Below are 15,377 nucleotides of genomic sequence, written 5' to 3' on the forward strand. Positions count from 1 at the left end.
CTCCCAAGTATACTTACTCTCACTCCTCCTCAGCAGCCCACAGGGCTGGCTGGGCTGGACTCCAGGAACCTCTCTGGCTCCAGGGCCAGGAAGCGGGTGTGAAAGTGAGAGTAGGGCCTGACCCTGCCACCTCCACCCCCAAGGTCCATCCCCCCAGCTGACACTCGGGTCGGGCCCTGTGTGGGCCAGAGGGGTGGAGCCCTGACAGGGGAGCCAGACTGCGGTGACCCGGGGGACCTTCTGGGAGGGTCTGGGGCTATAAATACTGACTCCATTTCTGTTTTTAAAATCTGGATTTAGGCTAAAAAGTCTGCTTCCTGGCCTTAGGGCTCAAAGCCACAACAGCTAAATATACCTTACTGTCGTCTGTTTACTTCCCTCAAGAACCCAACTTGGCATCTCCTCAGACCCAGCCACCTGCCTCTTTCATCCTCAATATCTGGCCTCTCTAGAGCTACAGCAGCGCTCCCACTCCCACCCCGAACCGGGGTCAGCTCTGTCCCAGAAGGCTGGCCCCCCGCCCCTTCTCCCTTCCTCTTCACCACCCACGGCCTCACCCCACTGGGCCTCACAGACATCCGGGGAAGGCTTGCCAGATTTAACAAATAAAACTAAAGGGTGCCCAGTTAAATCTGAATTTCATGTAATTTTTTTCTAGTATAGTATGTCCCAGTCCTAACATTTGGGACCTACTTATGCTAAAATATGACTTGTTGTTTATCTGAAGTTACAATTAACGGGTCATCCTGTATTTTATCTGGAACCCTAATCTGGGAGAATAATGCAGCATTAAGAGAAGTTCAGCCTCTAAACTTATTCAGCTAGAAGGGAAACTGAGGCTGGATGGAAAGGCAGACACGGTCACTGGTTTACAAAGGGCATGAACGTAGGAGTCGGGCTGGGTTAGAATTGCCAGTCTGCAACTCAAAATGGGAGCCTTGGAGCAAGCGACTTCTTGGTTCCCTCATCTATCAAATGGAAGGAATTAGACCTGCCTTGCAGAGCTGGTGAGAGGATCCACTGACATGTGGCCCATCACGTTTGCCTAGCATGTGCTGGGGCAGCACACAGGCACAACTATAGTGATTACAGTTCTGACTTTACCTGGTTCTCTACCCACCAGGCCTCCAGACATGCTGGACAGCTGGGCTCTCGGTTCACTATGTAAGGCCACTGCCGGCTTCCATATAAGCCCAGGACTGGCTGCTCGAGAAGCTAGTCCTTATTAGCAGGCGTTATTCTAATTCTACCTTCTATCCCACCAGGGGTCAAAAAAGATAAACGTTAATCAATTTTCGCCATTGCATATCATGCCCTTCCTCTCTGCCAATCCTATGCTGAGGCCTTACATTCTGCCCTCACGACACCACAGTGAGATCTGTTATTATCGTATGGATTTTGTAGTCAGTGAAACTTCGGCCCAGAGGGGCTTCGTCACTTGCCTGATGACTCACAGCTTAGTGGTCACTTGCCTGATGACTCACAGCTTAGTGGTGGCACCAGGATTTGAATCCAGGCTGGCCTGCCTCCGAAGCCTGTGCTCTTAAATACTAATGATATTATTCCGCCCCCCTCCATCCCCACCGGCTCAGGACTCTTCTTACTCTTCAGGGATGAAAACCATCACCTGAATCTCTATTGTTGAAGTTCTTTGTTAGCCTTGTGGGAAAACCAAAATCCTGCTCTGCAAGTGGGGACAACCAAACAAGAGAGTGTGTGCTCTGGACACTCATGTCCAGAGTGTGTGCTCCCTGCTGGGAGTATCCACACCCACTTCCATGGATTGAGGGCATGTGTGTGCCAGGCCCAGTACTATGTGCTTTACGGTATCATCTCACTGAATCCTTACAACAATCCTTTGAGGTCGCTGTCCCCATTTTCTTGGCTGAGGAAACTGAGGTTTAGAGAGATTAAGCCAACTGATCAAAGTCACAAAGGTAGTTAGCGGCAGAGCTAGGACCTGACCTATAGTTGTTCCAAGGCTAGACTTTTAACCACTACTCCCTACTTCTCCTGCAAGGATCTTTCCCTGTTCATTTCCCTCTGGGCATCCCAGGACCCCCCCATCCCTCAGCTATTCCCTAACCCGGCTTTATATCCTGGAATTATCGGCTGCCTCAGATCGGCTGAAAGGTCCAGAGGAACCACATAGGTGGAAAGCCAGTCTCAGGGCACGGTGCTGTGGGATGCACCCCAGAACCCCAGGTCTCCCATCCCACACATGCTGGCACAACTTACCACTGGCAGAGGCCAAGATCATGGCTTGCAGCATCTCTGTGTCAAACTGGTTGTTGGGCCAGGTGCCGGTCTCATCGCCATTTTGGGATCTGCGGAGAGAGTGGGATGGTGAGCACGGTCTCCGAAGCCACCAGCTCATGCCCCTCCTGTCCTCTCCCAGGGCTCCCACATCCAGCGCCTATCCCCAGCCCATGCCCAAGACCTGCTCCCTTGCAGCAAGGTAGGAGGTGGCTTATACAATCCTTCAGAAGCCAGACCCCCCTCCCTACTTGCCAGTCCCCCCAACCAGCTTTCTACTGTTTCAGACACCATGGCCCTTCGAGGGAGAGGGCAGGATGCACTGAAGCTTGCCCCGCCTTGAGGGAGCAGTGGCTCACAGTGAGGGAGAGCAGACCCTCTCCCGAGGACAGTGAGGGTGGGAAACAGGAGAGAATGTACCAGAACTTGAGAAAGGTGTGAGAACCTAGAGAGAACCTAGGGGGAGAGGTTGGGGGCCCCATGAGACAGGGAGAGAGGTTTCTAAAAGTCAAGTCTGATCACTTCAGTGGCTCGCTGAGCCCTCAGGATAAAATCCACAGGCACACAAGGACCAGCCCCTCCTATTTCACAAGAACACCCCCAACCTCGCTCTCAAACATTCTATCAGAAACCTTTTCTGAGACGCTTTCCCTAATTCCTCAAACTCTCTCTTGCAGCACATCTTGGGCAGATACCATTCCCTAGAATGCAAGTTCCCTACCTCTGCCTTGGTAACATGAATAGGTTGCCAGAGGGGACCCCTAAGGCCACCCAGGCTGGGTTAGGTGCCTCCACTGTGCTCCCACCCCCACTATCTGCCCTGCGGCGGCGGCGGCTCGAGTCCCACTGTGACTGCCGCTGTCCCCACCTGTCTGCTCCACCCCCAGACCCAGCTCCTTGAGCTCTGGGACCAGGACTGTGCCCGTTTTCTACTGAAGCACCTAGTTAAGAGCTTTAGATGCTCTAAGCATTGAGAAAAGCATGAGGTGATTCCTAACTGTTAAAAATGTTAACCTGTACAAGAGCTCTAAGGAATGCTAGCCCAACTTGGATTTTTCCCATAGTAACTATTTCCATGCTTTGGGGGGGAATTTTCAGGGATCAAATGATTTCCATTTTTGAGGGGAAGGGGAAGCAGCCTGACACACACGGTCTATTAGTCGACCTTTGCACTACCTGGAACACTAAAGTTCCTCAATAAATGTTTGTTGCCTGAATGAATGGGGAAAGCCCTGCCCAGAAAGTTAGGCTCCCTATGAGGTAAGAAGGGTTTGGCACCAGGGGAGGGGCTGCAGGGAAGGCCTTGAAGGCATGAAAGAGCGTGTGTGTGTGTCTGTGTGTGTATTTTGTCACTGTGGCTGAGCACAGTCAAGAGCTGCTTTACAAGTTTTCCAAGGTCTGTCCCTGCTTATGGTTTCCCCTGATCTGGAATTCCCATCCCCAGGCAGGTGGACTCAGTCTAAGGCTCAGACCAGCTGCTGTGTGGTGCCCTCTACACTGTCACGGCAAATGTAGAGTTAGGGTTGGAGGAGAAAGCAGGAATGTCATTTCTCCCTCCACAGAATGGGAAGAGCTGGGATTCTGGGTTCATTTATTCAATCAATATTTATTGAGCAAGTACTGTGTGCCAGACACAGGACTAGGTGCTGGGTTTGTAGCTGTGAACATGACTGAAATAGTCTGACTTCACGATGCTCGATCTCCATTGAGAGGCAGATATTAAATAATTACACAATAACTGAACTGTAATTGTGACAAGCAAGTGCCATGGAGGCAAAGAGCAGGGGTAAAGGAGAGTTCTGACCTAGTTGGGGTTCGGGAGCCAGTCAGTCCAGGCTTCCTCAAGGAAAAGACAGGGAATTTAAATCTGAAGAGGCTATTCAGGTGACCTGCAGGAGAATGCCAGCCAAACAAACGTAGGAGGAGTGATAGAAAATCAACACTGTATAACTGCTGATGTAAAAACCGATTCAGGCAAAGATCATCAGTGAATACTAAAATACTAAAAGCAGCGAAAGGTTGCTGCAGAGTCTCAAATATCACCCACAGATTACTTATTAATCACCAATATTTAAAAATATCTTTGTAACAGAGAGATCTGGGGATACCACTTTAACCCAGGGAACAAACTGAGCATCACTGACAATGGGACAAACTGACAGGAAATGATTCCCAGCAGAAAGTGTACAATGTCACCCACGCAGTATTCTTATCAGACTCTGTAACCTGATCTCACCATGAGAAAATGATCAGCAAATCCAGACTGTGGGACATTTTGAAAGACAACTGGCCTGGACTCTTTAAGACATGTCTATGTCTTAAAAAAAACAACCCTCCAAAAGGTAAGGAGGCTGTTTTAGATTAAAGGAGATGAAAGAGAGGTAGCAAGCAAATGCAATTCGTGTTCCTTGACTGAATTCTGGAGTTAAAAGAAAAAAAATACAGGTTGAAAGGACATTTGGGGAACATTTATGAAAATCTGCTAGTAGACTGTATATTATTGCATTAATGTTAAATTCTTCAAATGTGATCATTCTTTTGTGGTTATGTATGAGAATGTTATTGTTATCAGGAGAGAGATACTGAAGTATTTCAAATGTTACGATGTCTGCAACTCTCAGATGGTTCAGAAAAAAAGTGTGTGGGGTGGGGGGTGTGTGTGTGTGTGTGTGCATGTTGAGAGACAGAGAGAGAGGAGAAAGTAAATGTGCAAAATATTAACGATTGATGAATCTAGGTTTAAAAGAGTATTTGGATGTTCATCATATGATTCTTTCAACTTTGAGAGGTTTGAAACATTTCAAACTAAAAAACTGAGGGGTAAAATTAAAGTTAACTAGGAGAAGGGTGGTGTTGTGAAAGCTTTCCAAGCAGAGGGAGCAATACGCCCCAGGCTCTGAGGCTGGGAGGAGCTTGGTGAGTTCAAACCACTAGGAGAAAACCAGTGTGGCTGCCATAAGGCGCGGTGGTGCCAGGGCCTGGGGCTGCAGAGTGTACACTAAAGATTTTGGTCTCATCCTAAGAGCTCTGGGAAGCCACTGAAGTATATAAAAGGGGGGGTTGTCATGATCAGATTTAAGTATTTAAAGGTCATGGTTGCTCCTATGAGAAGACGGAGGGTTGGGGGCACCTCTGGGAGGACGGGGGCCCAGTGATGGAGCCTCAGCCACCTCTGTCTCCATGAAAATCCAGGAGTCCTTACTCGCAGGCACACTGAGCTCTCTCTGGGCCTGCCTGGGGGCGCAGGGCTGAGGCAGGTGGCCTCAGGCCGAGGTGAAGGGCCTAATGGGGAAAGAGTGGGGAGAGCAGGTAGGGGGGTGAGCAGCAGGGAGAAGAGCTTTGGGGCTGTGGGGTAGACAACAGGGTCAGACACCAGGTTAGGATACCCTGTGGTGGTGGGTGATGGTGTTGAGGGAATAAAGGTGAGTGGAAGGGTGGGCCTGGAACCATGATGGGCTGGGCAGAAAGGATGGCGGAAAGGATTCTTGGGAAATGATTGAAGGCTGGAGGCCAAGCACGTGGGCAGGAGATGAGTAGAGAGACAGACTTCTTTTTGAACCATTTACTCAGAGCTTCTTATTTCTGGGTAGTGGGCTGACTAAATTATATACATGTTGTCTATTTCAGCCTCAGAACCACCTACAGATAAGTGTTATTATCCCTATTTCCCAGCAGATGAAACTGGGGCTCAGAGAGGTTGAGAGACTTTCCCAAAATCACACAGCTGGCAACAGGCAGAACTACAACCTGTACCCACTATGTGCCAGTGCCTGTGACAGGCCCTAGGATTTAAGAGGTGATATGATTCTTGCCCTAAGAAGTTTGTATTCTAGTGTGCTGTGTGTGTGTGTGTGTGTGAAGGGCAGTCCCAGAGGCTGGGTTGTAAAATTATGAGTGCTTTTTCTTTTAAACTGTTTTCTCTATTTCTCATGTTTCTATAATGAGCATGATTATTTTATAAGCAGAAAAAAAAAGATGCTATTTGATTGTTGAATGACTGCCCAAACTGAGGGAAAGCAGGGATAGTGTCTCTCAGGGGAGGTGGAATGGAAGGGGAAATGGCAGTGTGGAGTCATCCAAGGAGAACAGTGTGGGGACCAGGGGAAGCGAAATGGAGACCCTCCTCTGGGCAGAGGCTGGGAACAGCTGCAGGGCGGGGCCTGGGGTACAGCCTGAGAAAGGAGAACTGGCTTGCTGGGCTCAGGGCTTGAGACAACAGCTGTTGGGATGAGAAGCCACAAGGACGACCTGAGCAGGGGTAGCGGTGGGGAGGAGGAGCACCTGGCAGGCAGGGACTTCAGAAGACTTCCTTTTGTCTAGGCAATGTGACAGAGCGCTGGCTTGAACCTGAACCAGGTTTACTGAAGAGCTCGACACTAGCCCTGCTCTGAACCTGGTATCCCAGTAGCCAAGATGGGCCGGAGAAGCAGTGGGGAGCCAGAACCAGGGTTAGACTGCATAAGAGAAATCTCCCCTCTTCATCTTCTCACTCCCATTGACTCATCAGAATGGCAGCAAAGAAAACCTGCATCATTCTGCTGACCCTGAGAGGCCTCACCACAGGGCCTTTGCAAATGCTCTTCCCTCCACCTGGAATGCCCTTCCCTCTTTCCTTCAGCTGGTTAATCCACAACCTCATTTCCTCCTGGATGTCCTCCTGCTCCCTGACCAAGTCAAATCCCTATTTTATACTCTCACCACCAGGAACTGCTCTTCATAGCACTTAGGGTAGCTGTAATCTTACAATTTTTTTGAGTAATTATTTGGTTAATATCTGTCTCCCTCAACACACTGTAAACTCCCTAAGGCAGAGGTTATGTCTATCTTATATCTCCTACACCTAGAATACTACCTGTCCTACGGTAGGTGCTTATTAACTATTTATTGAATGAATGAAAGGGGGAAGTTATAGTTGCTGGACTGGGCCCCTAATTTCATCTGATTTCATCTGGGCCCCTGTGCAGCTGAATCATAAATGTTTGTTCCATCCCCCCTCAAGTTAACTAAGGAAGGGAGAGCTCCTGCACCTTCTCCTCCATCTCCCCAAGAGCTCCCTCACGTACTTTAGGCCACCAAGTCTCTCATTTGATGAAAAGGGACTTGAGGCAGGGGTAAGGCGGCCAATCCAGAAGGCACATAAGAGTCAAACGGCTAACAAGGACCTACTGTATAGCACAGGGAACTCTACTCAATACTCTGTAATGACCTATATGGGAAAAGAGTCTAAAAAAGAATGGATATGTGAATATGTGTAACTGATTCACTTTGCTGTACACCTGAAACTAACACAATATTGTAAATCAACTATACTCCAATAAAAATTATTTTTAAAAAAAGAGTCAATTGGTGGGGCTCTCAAGTTCAGCAGTGAATTCTGCTTCAGGGCCAGTATATGGCCTGGGGTGGCGGTGGGTAAAGGGAACACGAATTGCCCTGTACTTCTCATCACCTCAGCTCAAATGGCACTTCCTCCTGGAGGTCTTCTCTATCCCCCTCCCCCATTACACTCACATGACCCTCCTCCCAGAACTTGCTATGATTTGTAACTAGAAATTTTTTTAGTGTGATTTGTTGCCAATTTTCTGTCTTCCCTGCTGGCATGGCAGCCTATGAGTACAAGGATCGTGTCTGCTTGTTCACTCTTACAGGCCAATGTTTAGCACAGGGCCTGGCTCATAGTATATGCTCAATGAATATTTGTTGAATGAATAAATACATGAACGAATACATGAATGACCTAACAGATAAACCTGTGGGAAGGCTGGCAAGACCAGCAGGGAGAAAGGAGAAAGCTGGGGTCAAGGGAGGGGCAAGGGCAGTCCAAGCCATCTGGTTTGCTGCCTTCTAGGGGCCTGCTAGGAACTAACTGCCTTGCGACCTCGATACCAGAGGCAGGACTCACATGCCCGGGAGCTGGAGTCTCCACCGTACACCAAGCTGTCCTGTGTTCTTGTGGCAGTGAGGGCTCAGCATCTGGGGAAATGTGGGCAGCAAGTGTCCAACCAGCGAGGAGGTGGGGAAGGCAGCCCAAGCTCTGCCCTCCCTCTGTCTCCTGGGCTTCTTGGACTCCACCAGGCTCCCCGACTTCTAACAGGGAGGCCTGGCCCAGAGCCGAGCCCACTCCCCTCAGACCAACTGCAGGTCTTTTGCTGAAGTTCTCCTCCCCTCCACCCCACCCCCGCCCGCCCCAGGGAGTTCCTGTCTTAGCAGGAATTCATACCAGATTGATCTGAGCAGCTGGGGCAGCCGGGATGGGAGGGTGTATGGTGGAGAGCAGAGATCAAAGGCTCTGTGTGTGAGGGGCTGGAGAGGGAGAGAGCCTGGGGGGCGGGCATGTGTGTGCTGGCTTGCCCACAAGTTTTAAGAAATGAGAGACAGAGAGAGGGACACAGAGTAAAAGACAGTATAAAAGAGAGAGAGAGAGAGAGAGAGAGAAAGAAAGAGCAACAGAGAAACAGACCCATTAAGGCAAAAAGAGACAGACAAGAGACTTAGAGAGATATACAGAGAGAAAGAGAGAGACAGGAGACAAAGACAAAGGAGACACAGAGAGGCTGAGAGCAGAGAAGAAAGGAGAAACAGTGAGAGGGAGAGAAAGAGACTGGAGACAGAAGAACACCAGGACACTAGGAAATGATGAAAGAAGGAGAGACAGAAGAGAGGTCAAGGACAGAGACAGGGAAGCAGAGACAGAGGGAAAAGGAGAAACAGAGACTGAGACTAAGGCGGAGTCACGTTTATTCATTGATTCCACATTTATTGAGCACCTAGCCGTAGCAGGCGCAGCAAGAGGCACAGATCAGTGCAAGTAGACACAAATGGTAGGAACCAAGATACAGCAATAAAGACAGAAACTGAGATCGAGACGAGAAAGAGAGGGAGAGGGAGAGATTGCAAACTAACAGAGAGACTGAGCCGAGGACGGTGAGAGAGTGTCAGGGACAAAGGGCCTGCAGGCAGAGAAGGCAGGACCCTCCGGGGCGGGGCGGGGCGGCTCTCCGTCCCCAGCCCCACCTCCAGCGGCCTGACCTCCCTCCCCTCAGCCTCGGCTCTCTGCTGCCGGCTCTGGAGGAGGCTCTGGCTGCCGACAGCTGCTCCTCTCCTCCTCCTGTCCCAGATTCCTCGGCCTGAACCCCAGTCGGGATGGAGGCCAGCCAAATCTGGAGCAGGGGGATGGAGCCGGTGGATAGGTATAAAAAGCTTCCTCTCCACCCAGAGACCACCTTGAGACCATCCTTTGCTCCCACGGAGCCCCCAAGATACAGGAAACGGTTTGTGTGGTGGGGCAAAGGGAAGGCATGAGTGTGTGAATTGCGCTGCCAAAATAGCCCGAGTAGGAGCCTCTTCCTTCTGGGGTTTGTGCACCAGCCCCCAACACACCAAAACCTCCCTGAAATCTGCAACTGAGGGAGGAAGCCATTTGTAGCAAATGCTGAGCCCTCCCCCCATCTCCTCCCACGTCATCCCTGAGAAAAATGTCGCAGAGAAGAGGGTGGGCTAGAGAGGCAGTCACCTACCCGCTGGTGCCGGGTCTCTGGGCCTGAGAGAAACGCCAGTCCGTGTTGGGCGGGGCTTGCTGCGGAGAAAACAGAGGGAAAGGGGCTGAGTACCCAAATGGGGTAAGATGAGGGCGAGGTAGGCTCATTTTCAAAGACAAAATACACCTCAGGTCTCAGAGGTCTGAGGTAACAGAGACAAAGAGATAAAACCACAGTGATCTGATCACAGTGAGCAAACCCAGATTCCTTTCCTAAGGAACCGGCCCCTTCCTCCCTGCCCCCAGACTCAGAACTTCTGAGCAGAGATTCAAGGGCTGAAAGCATCTTCTGTGGAACCGGGGGGAGGGGTGCAGAGAAGGCCCCCAAAAGTGGCAGAGGAGGTTTTGAGATGAGAATTCCACCAGCCCTAGAAAGAATTTCATTCAGCTCCTCAGCTGGGAACAAAGCATCCTCTGCGGCAAGATGGCTGCTGCTCTGGGTAACCCTTTTCATGCCAGGTTGTGCCTTTACACATTCAGAAGGACACCTCCTTCAGACCCTTGGCTCTCAAGGATCCCTTCCCACAGCTAAATACATTATTAATTTAGGAGTCATGCCAGACTGGGCCTTTGGATGCCAGGGCATCCAAGCCCCAGGACACCTCCCACCTCCAGAACTCTGTGCCAGACAATGGCTTTGACTAAGGAGGAGAGAACAAGGCAGCTCTGTCTGGGACAGAGAGAACTGCTGGGATGGAGCCCGGCAGAGATCAAGCTCCCACAGGCTCCAAGGAGAGCCAACTCAATCTCCAGGGCTCCCAAGGGGCAGATCTGTAGCCGTCTCCCACCTGGATGAAGCTGTGGGACTCTAGCCAGCCACTTCACTTCCAAGACCCTCCCAGCCTTTCCAGAGGGTGTATTATCCCATCACACACTCCTCATGGAGCACTCCTAGAGCCATTTCCTCTCCATTCTGGGGTGCTCTGGTAATTAATTCTCACACTCACTCCCAGGAGCAGAGAGGGAGGTGTGAGCACCTCTGATTACACTGGGGAGAAGGAAGACCCAGGGCTGCCAAATGACTCACTCTAAGTCTCACAGGTGGCAGTGATGTAAGCAGAACCCAGAAACTTAGCATCCCAGGTACAATAGGAGTTACAATCACCATTCTGGAGCTGCCATGGGGAAGGGCACAGGGATGTCCAGCTCTCAGTTACTACATTCTTAGACAGCAGAATCTACATGGAGATGCAGGAACCATGACAGATTGGAGTACAGGAACTAGGCCAACTCACAACCTACATAAGGACAGCGGGTCCAAGTTTGTTCAATTAGGGCTGCTCAGGAATAAGGAGCCCCAGTAGACTTTTCTTCACGTGTTAGGCTCTAAAAGGGAAAGAATGCCCCCCTTTGCCTCATCCCGGCAGACACAAACCGTCCCTCCTGTTCTCCAGTTTTACAAGTACCAAGTGATTGAAAGCACAAATTCTGGAGTTAGACAGACCTGGATTAGATCTTTTTCGACCACTTACCCTGTGAACTTGAGCAAGTCACTTGAGCTCTGTGAAACTCAGTTATAAGAGGGAGGATTCTAGTACCTACCCAACAAGTGTGGGGAAGAGCAAAGGAGACGCTGTGGTTCTAAGAGGAAGTATGCAGTAAGGCTCTCTCAATTAGCTATCAGAATCATATGGGGGTGTTGTTCCAAACTATAATTCTGATTCCAGGGGCAGGATGGGGTACAGACATATTTTGAATAAAAGCTCCTGGAGTCACAGAAACGTATGCTTTTTACCATTATAGTTTCCCCATGTATGCGAGCACCGTGCTGGCTTCTGGCAGAGGCCATGGCTTTCCAACAACCAGGGAAAGAAAGACTTGCCAGTGTCAGATAATTTGGTCACTCCCAAAGCCCTGATCCTAGATCGCTGGGCACACTGTGGTGACGACGGAGCCAAAAGCCTATGTCTTAGCGTCCAGAGCCCAGGTGTTCCGGGGTCCCACTTCCCACCAGAAGACAGGTCGGTGGTGCCACAGAGGGCCCAGGCGGCCTGTCCTATAGAGGCCTGTTCGCTCGTCCCAGGCCGGACCCCGCCGTCCCTTGGGCCACAGGGCAGCCTGGCCGGCCCGAGCTAGGCTTCTGGGCTGGAGGCACCGCCGGCCTCCGCTCTGAGCCCCGGGCCCGGCGGGATCTGCCAGCCCGCGGGTCATAGAGTCCCTCCCGCCCCGCGCCTAGAGCGCCCAGAGTGGCTACGGTGCGGGCGACTCTGGCTCGCCAGTAGGCGACCGGTCCAGGTCCGGGCGGGGGCGGGAGGAGGCTCCAGAGTCGTCACGGGCCGGGACGGCCACAACCTGGGCGCGCTCAGTCAGTACCTCTGAGGCGAGCAGCAGGGTGGGAGGGAAGCTGTGAGCGGGCCGGAACAGCCAGTGCACCTGGCAGCGAGCGGCTGGCAGTGAAAGGCGGTGTACGTGGGAGGCCAAGTGCAAGGGGGCGTGTGCGTGCGCGGGTGAGGCGCGGCGAGCCCGTGCGCGGTGCGTGGCTCGTGCGGGCCCTGCGGGCGCGCTTCTGCTCTGTCCACAGACGCGTTGGTTTGAAGTGGGAATAAAGAGGGTTGGGAATAACAGTGAAGTCACAGGTCAAGGGAGTGGGGAGAAACCTAAGAAGAAACCTCAAGACCAGTGGAGCGTGCCCGCACCGGAGCCTCGGAGGCTGGCTGCAGGCGTGGATCTGTGATCGCCTCCACCCGGACCCCGGACCCGGCGGAAATCGCCAGACCCCAGGCTTTTCTGAATGTGGGGTCGGTCCTTTCCTCTCTCCCCCTCAGCCACAATCACCATCACCTCCCCGGGCTCAGAGCCCCATCCCTGCCTCGGCCACACCTCTGGTTCCACACAATCCGTCCAAACAGTCCCGACATTCGGGCCGAGCCCGCACCAGAGGAGCGGATGCCAAGTTCAAAGTCCCTGATGTGGCTGGGCGGCTTCTCCATTGCCGCCCCCAGGGGTCGCGCCGAGCCCCTCACCTGGCTCCGCTCCCGCAGCGTGTTAGAGCGGGACCGGAAGGCGTCAGGCTCCTGCGCCAGAGCTGAGGGCTGCTGGACGCTGAGGGGCCTTAGAAAAGTGAAGTCACTGCCGTCCGAGGCTGGTGAAAAGCACGTCCTGTAGCAATGGCTGTGCGAGTCTGTGGGCCGCAGCGTCACCTCCATGTACTTGAGTGTGCCGTCTGAGCTCACCTGTAGGTTGGGGCCGGACTGCTTATAGAACTCGCGGGAGGGCGAGTCCTGGCGCCCACAGCACTCACCCCCACCCCCATCCCCGTCTGCGTGCCCCCGAAGGCACTTGGCTGACAGAAAGGTGAAGGTGACTAAGGATAAGAGACTGATGGCCACAAGAGCCACAATGAGATAAAGGGTAAGGTCTGAACGCTCAGGAGGGTGTGTGAGGAAGTCGCTGGATTTGGGCATTTCCTCAGGGTCCTTATCCTCCAGAATCAGCAGCACTGTGGCTGTAGAGGAGAGTGAAGGGTCACCATTGTCCCTCACCAGGACCACCACCTGCTGGGTGTCAGGGTCATCCTCCAGTAAGGCCCGGGCTGTTCGCACCTCACCAGTGTGTGCAGACACCAGGAACAGTCCTGGGGCTGTGGACTGTGGCAACAGTGAATAGGAGAGCCAGGCATTGTGGCCTGCGTCAGCATCTACGGCTGTCACCTTGGTGACGAAGGAGCCAGGAGGGGCAGAGCGAGGGAGACGCTGGGGGACTGAGAGATCCCGGCCTGGTCTGGGGTGCAGCACGGCTGGGGCATTATCATTCTGATCCAGGACAAACACATGGAGAGATGTGTTGGCATGCAATGGGGGAGAGCCAGAGTCTCGAACGCCCACCACGATCTGCAGCATCTGCAGCAATTCGTAGTCGAAAGTACGCTGGGCAAAGACCCGCCCATCCTCAGGGTTGACATACACAAAGGAGGAGGCTGGGGCTCCCTGAATCTGATTCCCTACAATGGAGTAGGTGAGGCGAGCATTATCCCCAGTGTCTGGATCAGAGGCAGCCACGGTGCAGAGAAGGGAGCCTGGAGGCCGGTTTTCTGGGATGTAGGCAGTGTAGAGCTGCTGGGTGAAGTAGGGTGCATTGTCGTTTACATCTGAAATGTTGAGCCTGACGGTGAGATGGGCATGCAAGGGAGGTGAGCCCGCATCGTGGGCCAGCAGCTCAATGATATAGTGGGATGTGGCCTCACGGTCCAAAGGCTGGCTGGTTAGCAGTGAGTAGTGGTTCTCAGAAGGCTTAATCTGAAATGGCAGGCCCGAAGAGATATCAAGGCTCACTTCGCCATTTTTCCCTGAGTCTCGGTCCCGCACATTAAATAATCCCACTACTATGCCCACTGGTGTGCTCTCCAGGACAGGGTTGACCAAAGAGGCCAATAGTACCTCTGGGGCGTTGTCATTTGCATCCCCCACATCCACTTGAATCACACAGTGGCCTTCCATGGCTGGCTGTCCCTGGTCACGGGCTCTTGCATGAATTTCATAGAAACTTGATTCCTCAAAGTCTATGGGACCCAACACATAGATTGCTCCACTGCTAGGGTCTAGGCCGAAGAGATTCCGCACTGCCTCAGATGTATGGTCTCCAAAAGAATAGTCTAGTTGGCCATTGGTGCCTTCATCTGGATCAGTGGCATTGAGGCGGAGCAGCAGGGTACCCACGGGTGCATTCTCTGGGAGTCCCACACGTAGAACTGAGGACTGGAAGGTTGGAGCATTATCATTGATGTCCAGCACAGTGATGGAGATAAGGGTGGTCCCTGAGCGGGGTGGGATACCCCCATCCACAGCAGTGAGCACCAGCTGATGTCTTGCCTGGGCTTCACGGTCCAGCTGCTGCTCTAGCACCAGCTCTGGGAACAGCTTCCCATCTTTTAGGGTCTTCACATTCAGAGAGAAGTGGCTACTGGGGCTCAGAGTATAGAAGCTCACGGTATTGGTACCCACGTCTGGATCCTGGGCACTATCCAGTGGGAACAGTGCCCCAAGTGCAGCTGATTCTGAGATGCGTATCTCTCGCTCAGGGGTGGCAAAGCTAGGAGAGTTGTCATTGAGATCCAGGATTTCTACCTCTACACGGATTAGTTCCAGCGGGTGTTCGGTCACCACCTGTAGTGGCAGCAGGCAGCTGGTGCTGGCTCCACACAGGCTCTCTCGGTCAATTTTCTGATTCACTGCCAGAGCACCACTCATCAAGCTCAGGGAAAAATAGTGCCCACTCTCCTCAGAGCCCAACCGCAGCCGGCGGCTCAACAGATCTGTCAACTTTAAGCCTAGATCCTGAGCAACGTTCCCCACCAGCGTCCCCGGCTCAGACTCCTCCACCACTGAGTAACGAAGCTGCCCAGACACCCAGCCCCAGGAGCACAAGGACAACATGCACAGCACTTGCCATTTCCCAGCGAGCTGCGGGGGTGTCTTGGGCCCCATGACCCAGAAGTCCCTTCCTGGGCACTGACTCTGTGCTGTGCTGTCTCGAAGGCAGACCCAGGGCTTGGAATGTAGCAGCTGAAATCTCTTATGTCTCCTTCCAGCCTCTTAAAAAACTGCTCCGAGGCTTGTCTGCCTGCAGCAGTTCTTCTTAGTCACCA

At 52.4% G+C, this 15,377-nt stretch overlaps 2 protein-coding genes across 2 annotated transcripts in view; both read right to left on the reverse strand.

Annotated features, from left to right (window-relative positions):
• Nucleotides 1–15,377, reverse strand: part of LOC309657693 (uncharacterized protein) — a gene marked incomplete at its 3' end in the record, with an annotated part of 126,622 nt that overhangs the window by 2,964 nt on the left and 108,281 nt on the right. Inside the window, exons 5-6 of the mRNA XM_082455517.1 lie at nucleotides 9,774–9,832; nucleotides 2,239–2,327 (exon numbers count right to left, since the gene is read on the reverse strand). Coding sequence (XP_082311643.1) covers nucleotides 2,239–2,327; nucleotides 9,774–9,832 — 148 coding nt within the window. The remainder of the gene's footprint in view (nucleotides 1–2,238; nucleotides 2,328–9,773; nucleotides 9,833–15,377) is intronic.
• Nucleotides 12,674–15,365, reverse strand: PCDHGC5 (protocadherin gamma subfamily C, 5). Its single transcript, XM_082454117.1, is given in 2 exon segments — nucleotides 12,674–12,744; nucleotides 12,747–15,365. Coding segments are annotated over 2 exon segments (2,526 nt in total). The 5' UTR covers nucleotides 15,217–15,365; the 3' UTR covers nucleotides 12,674–12,688.

Source organism: Balaenoptera physalus (assembly GCF_965194825.1).
Source record: "Balaenoptera physalus genome assembly, chromosome: 3".
Classification (NCBI taxonomy): domain Eukaryota; kingdom Metazoa; phylum Chordata; class Mammalia; order Artiodactyla; family Balaenopteridae; genus Balaenoptera; species Balaenoptera physalus.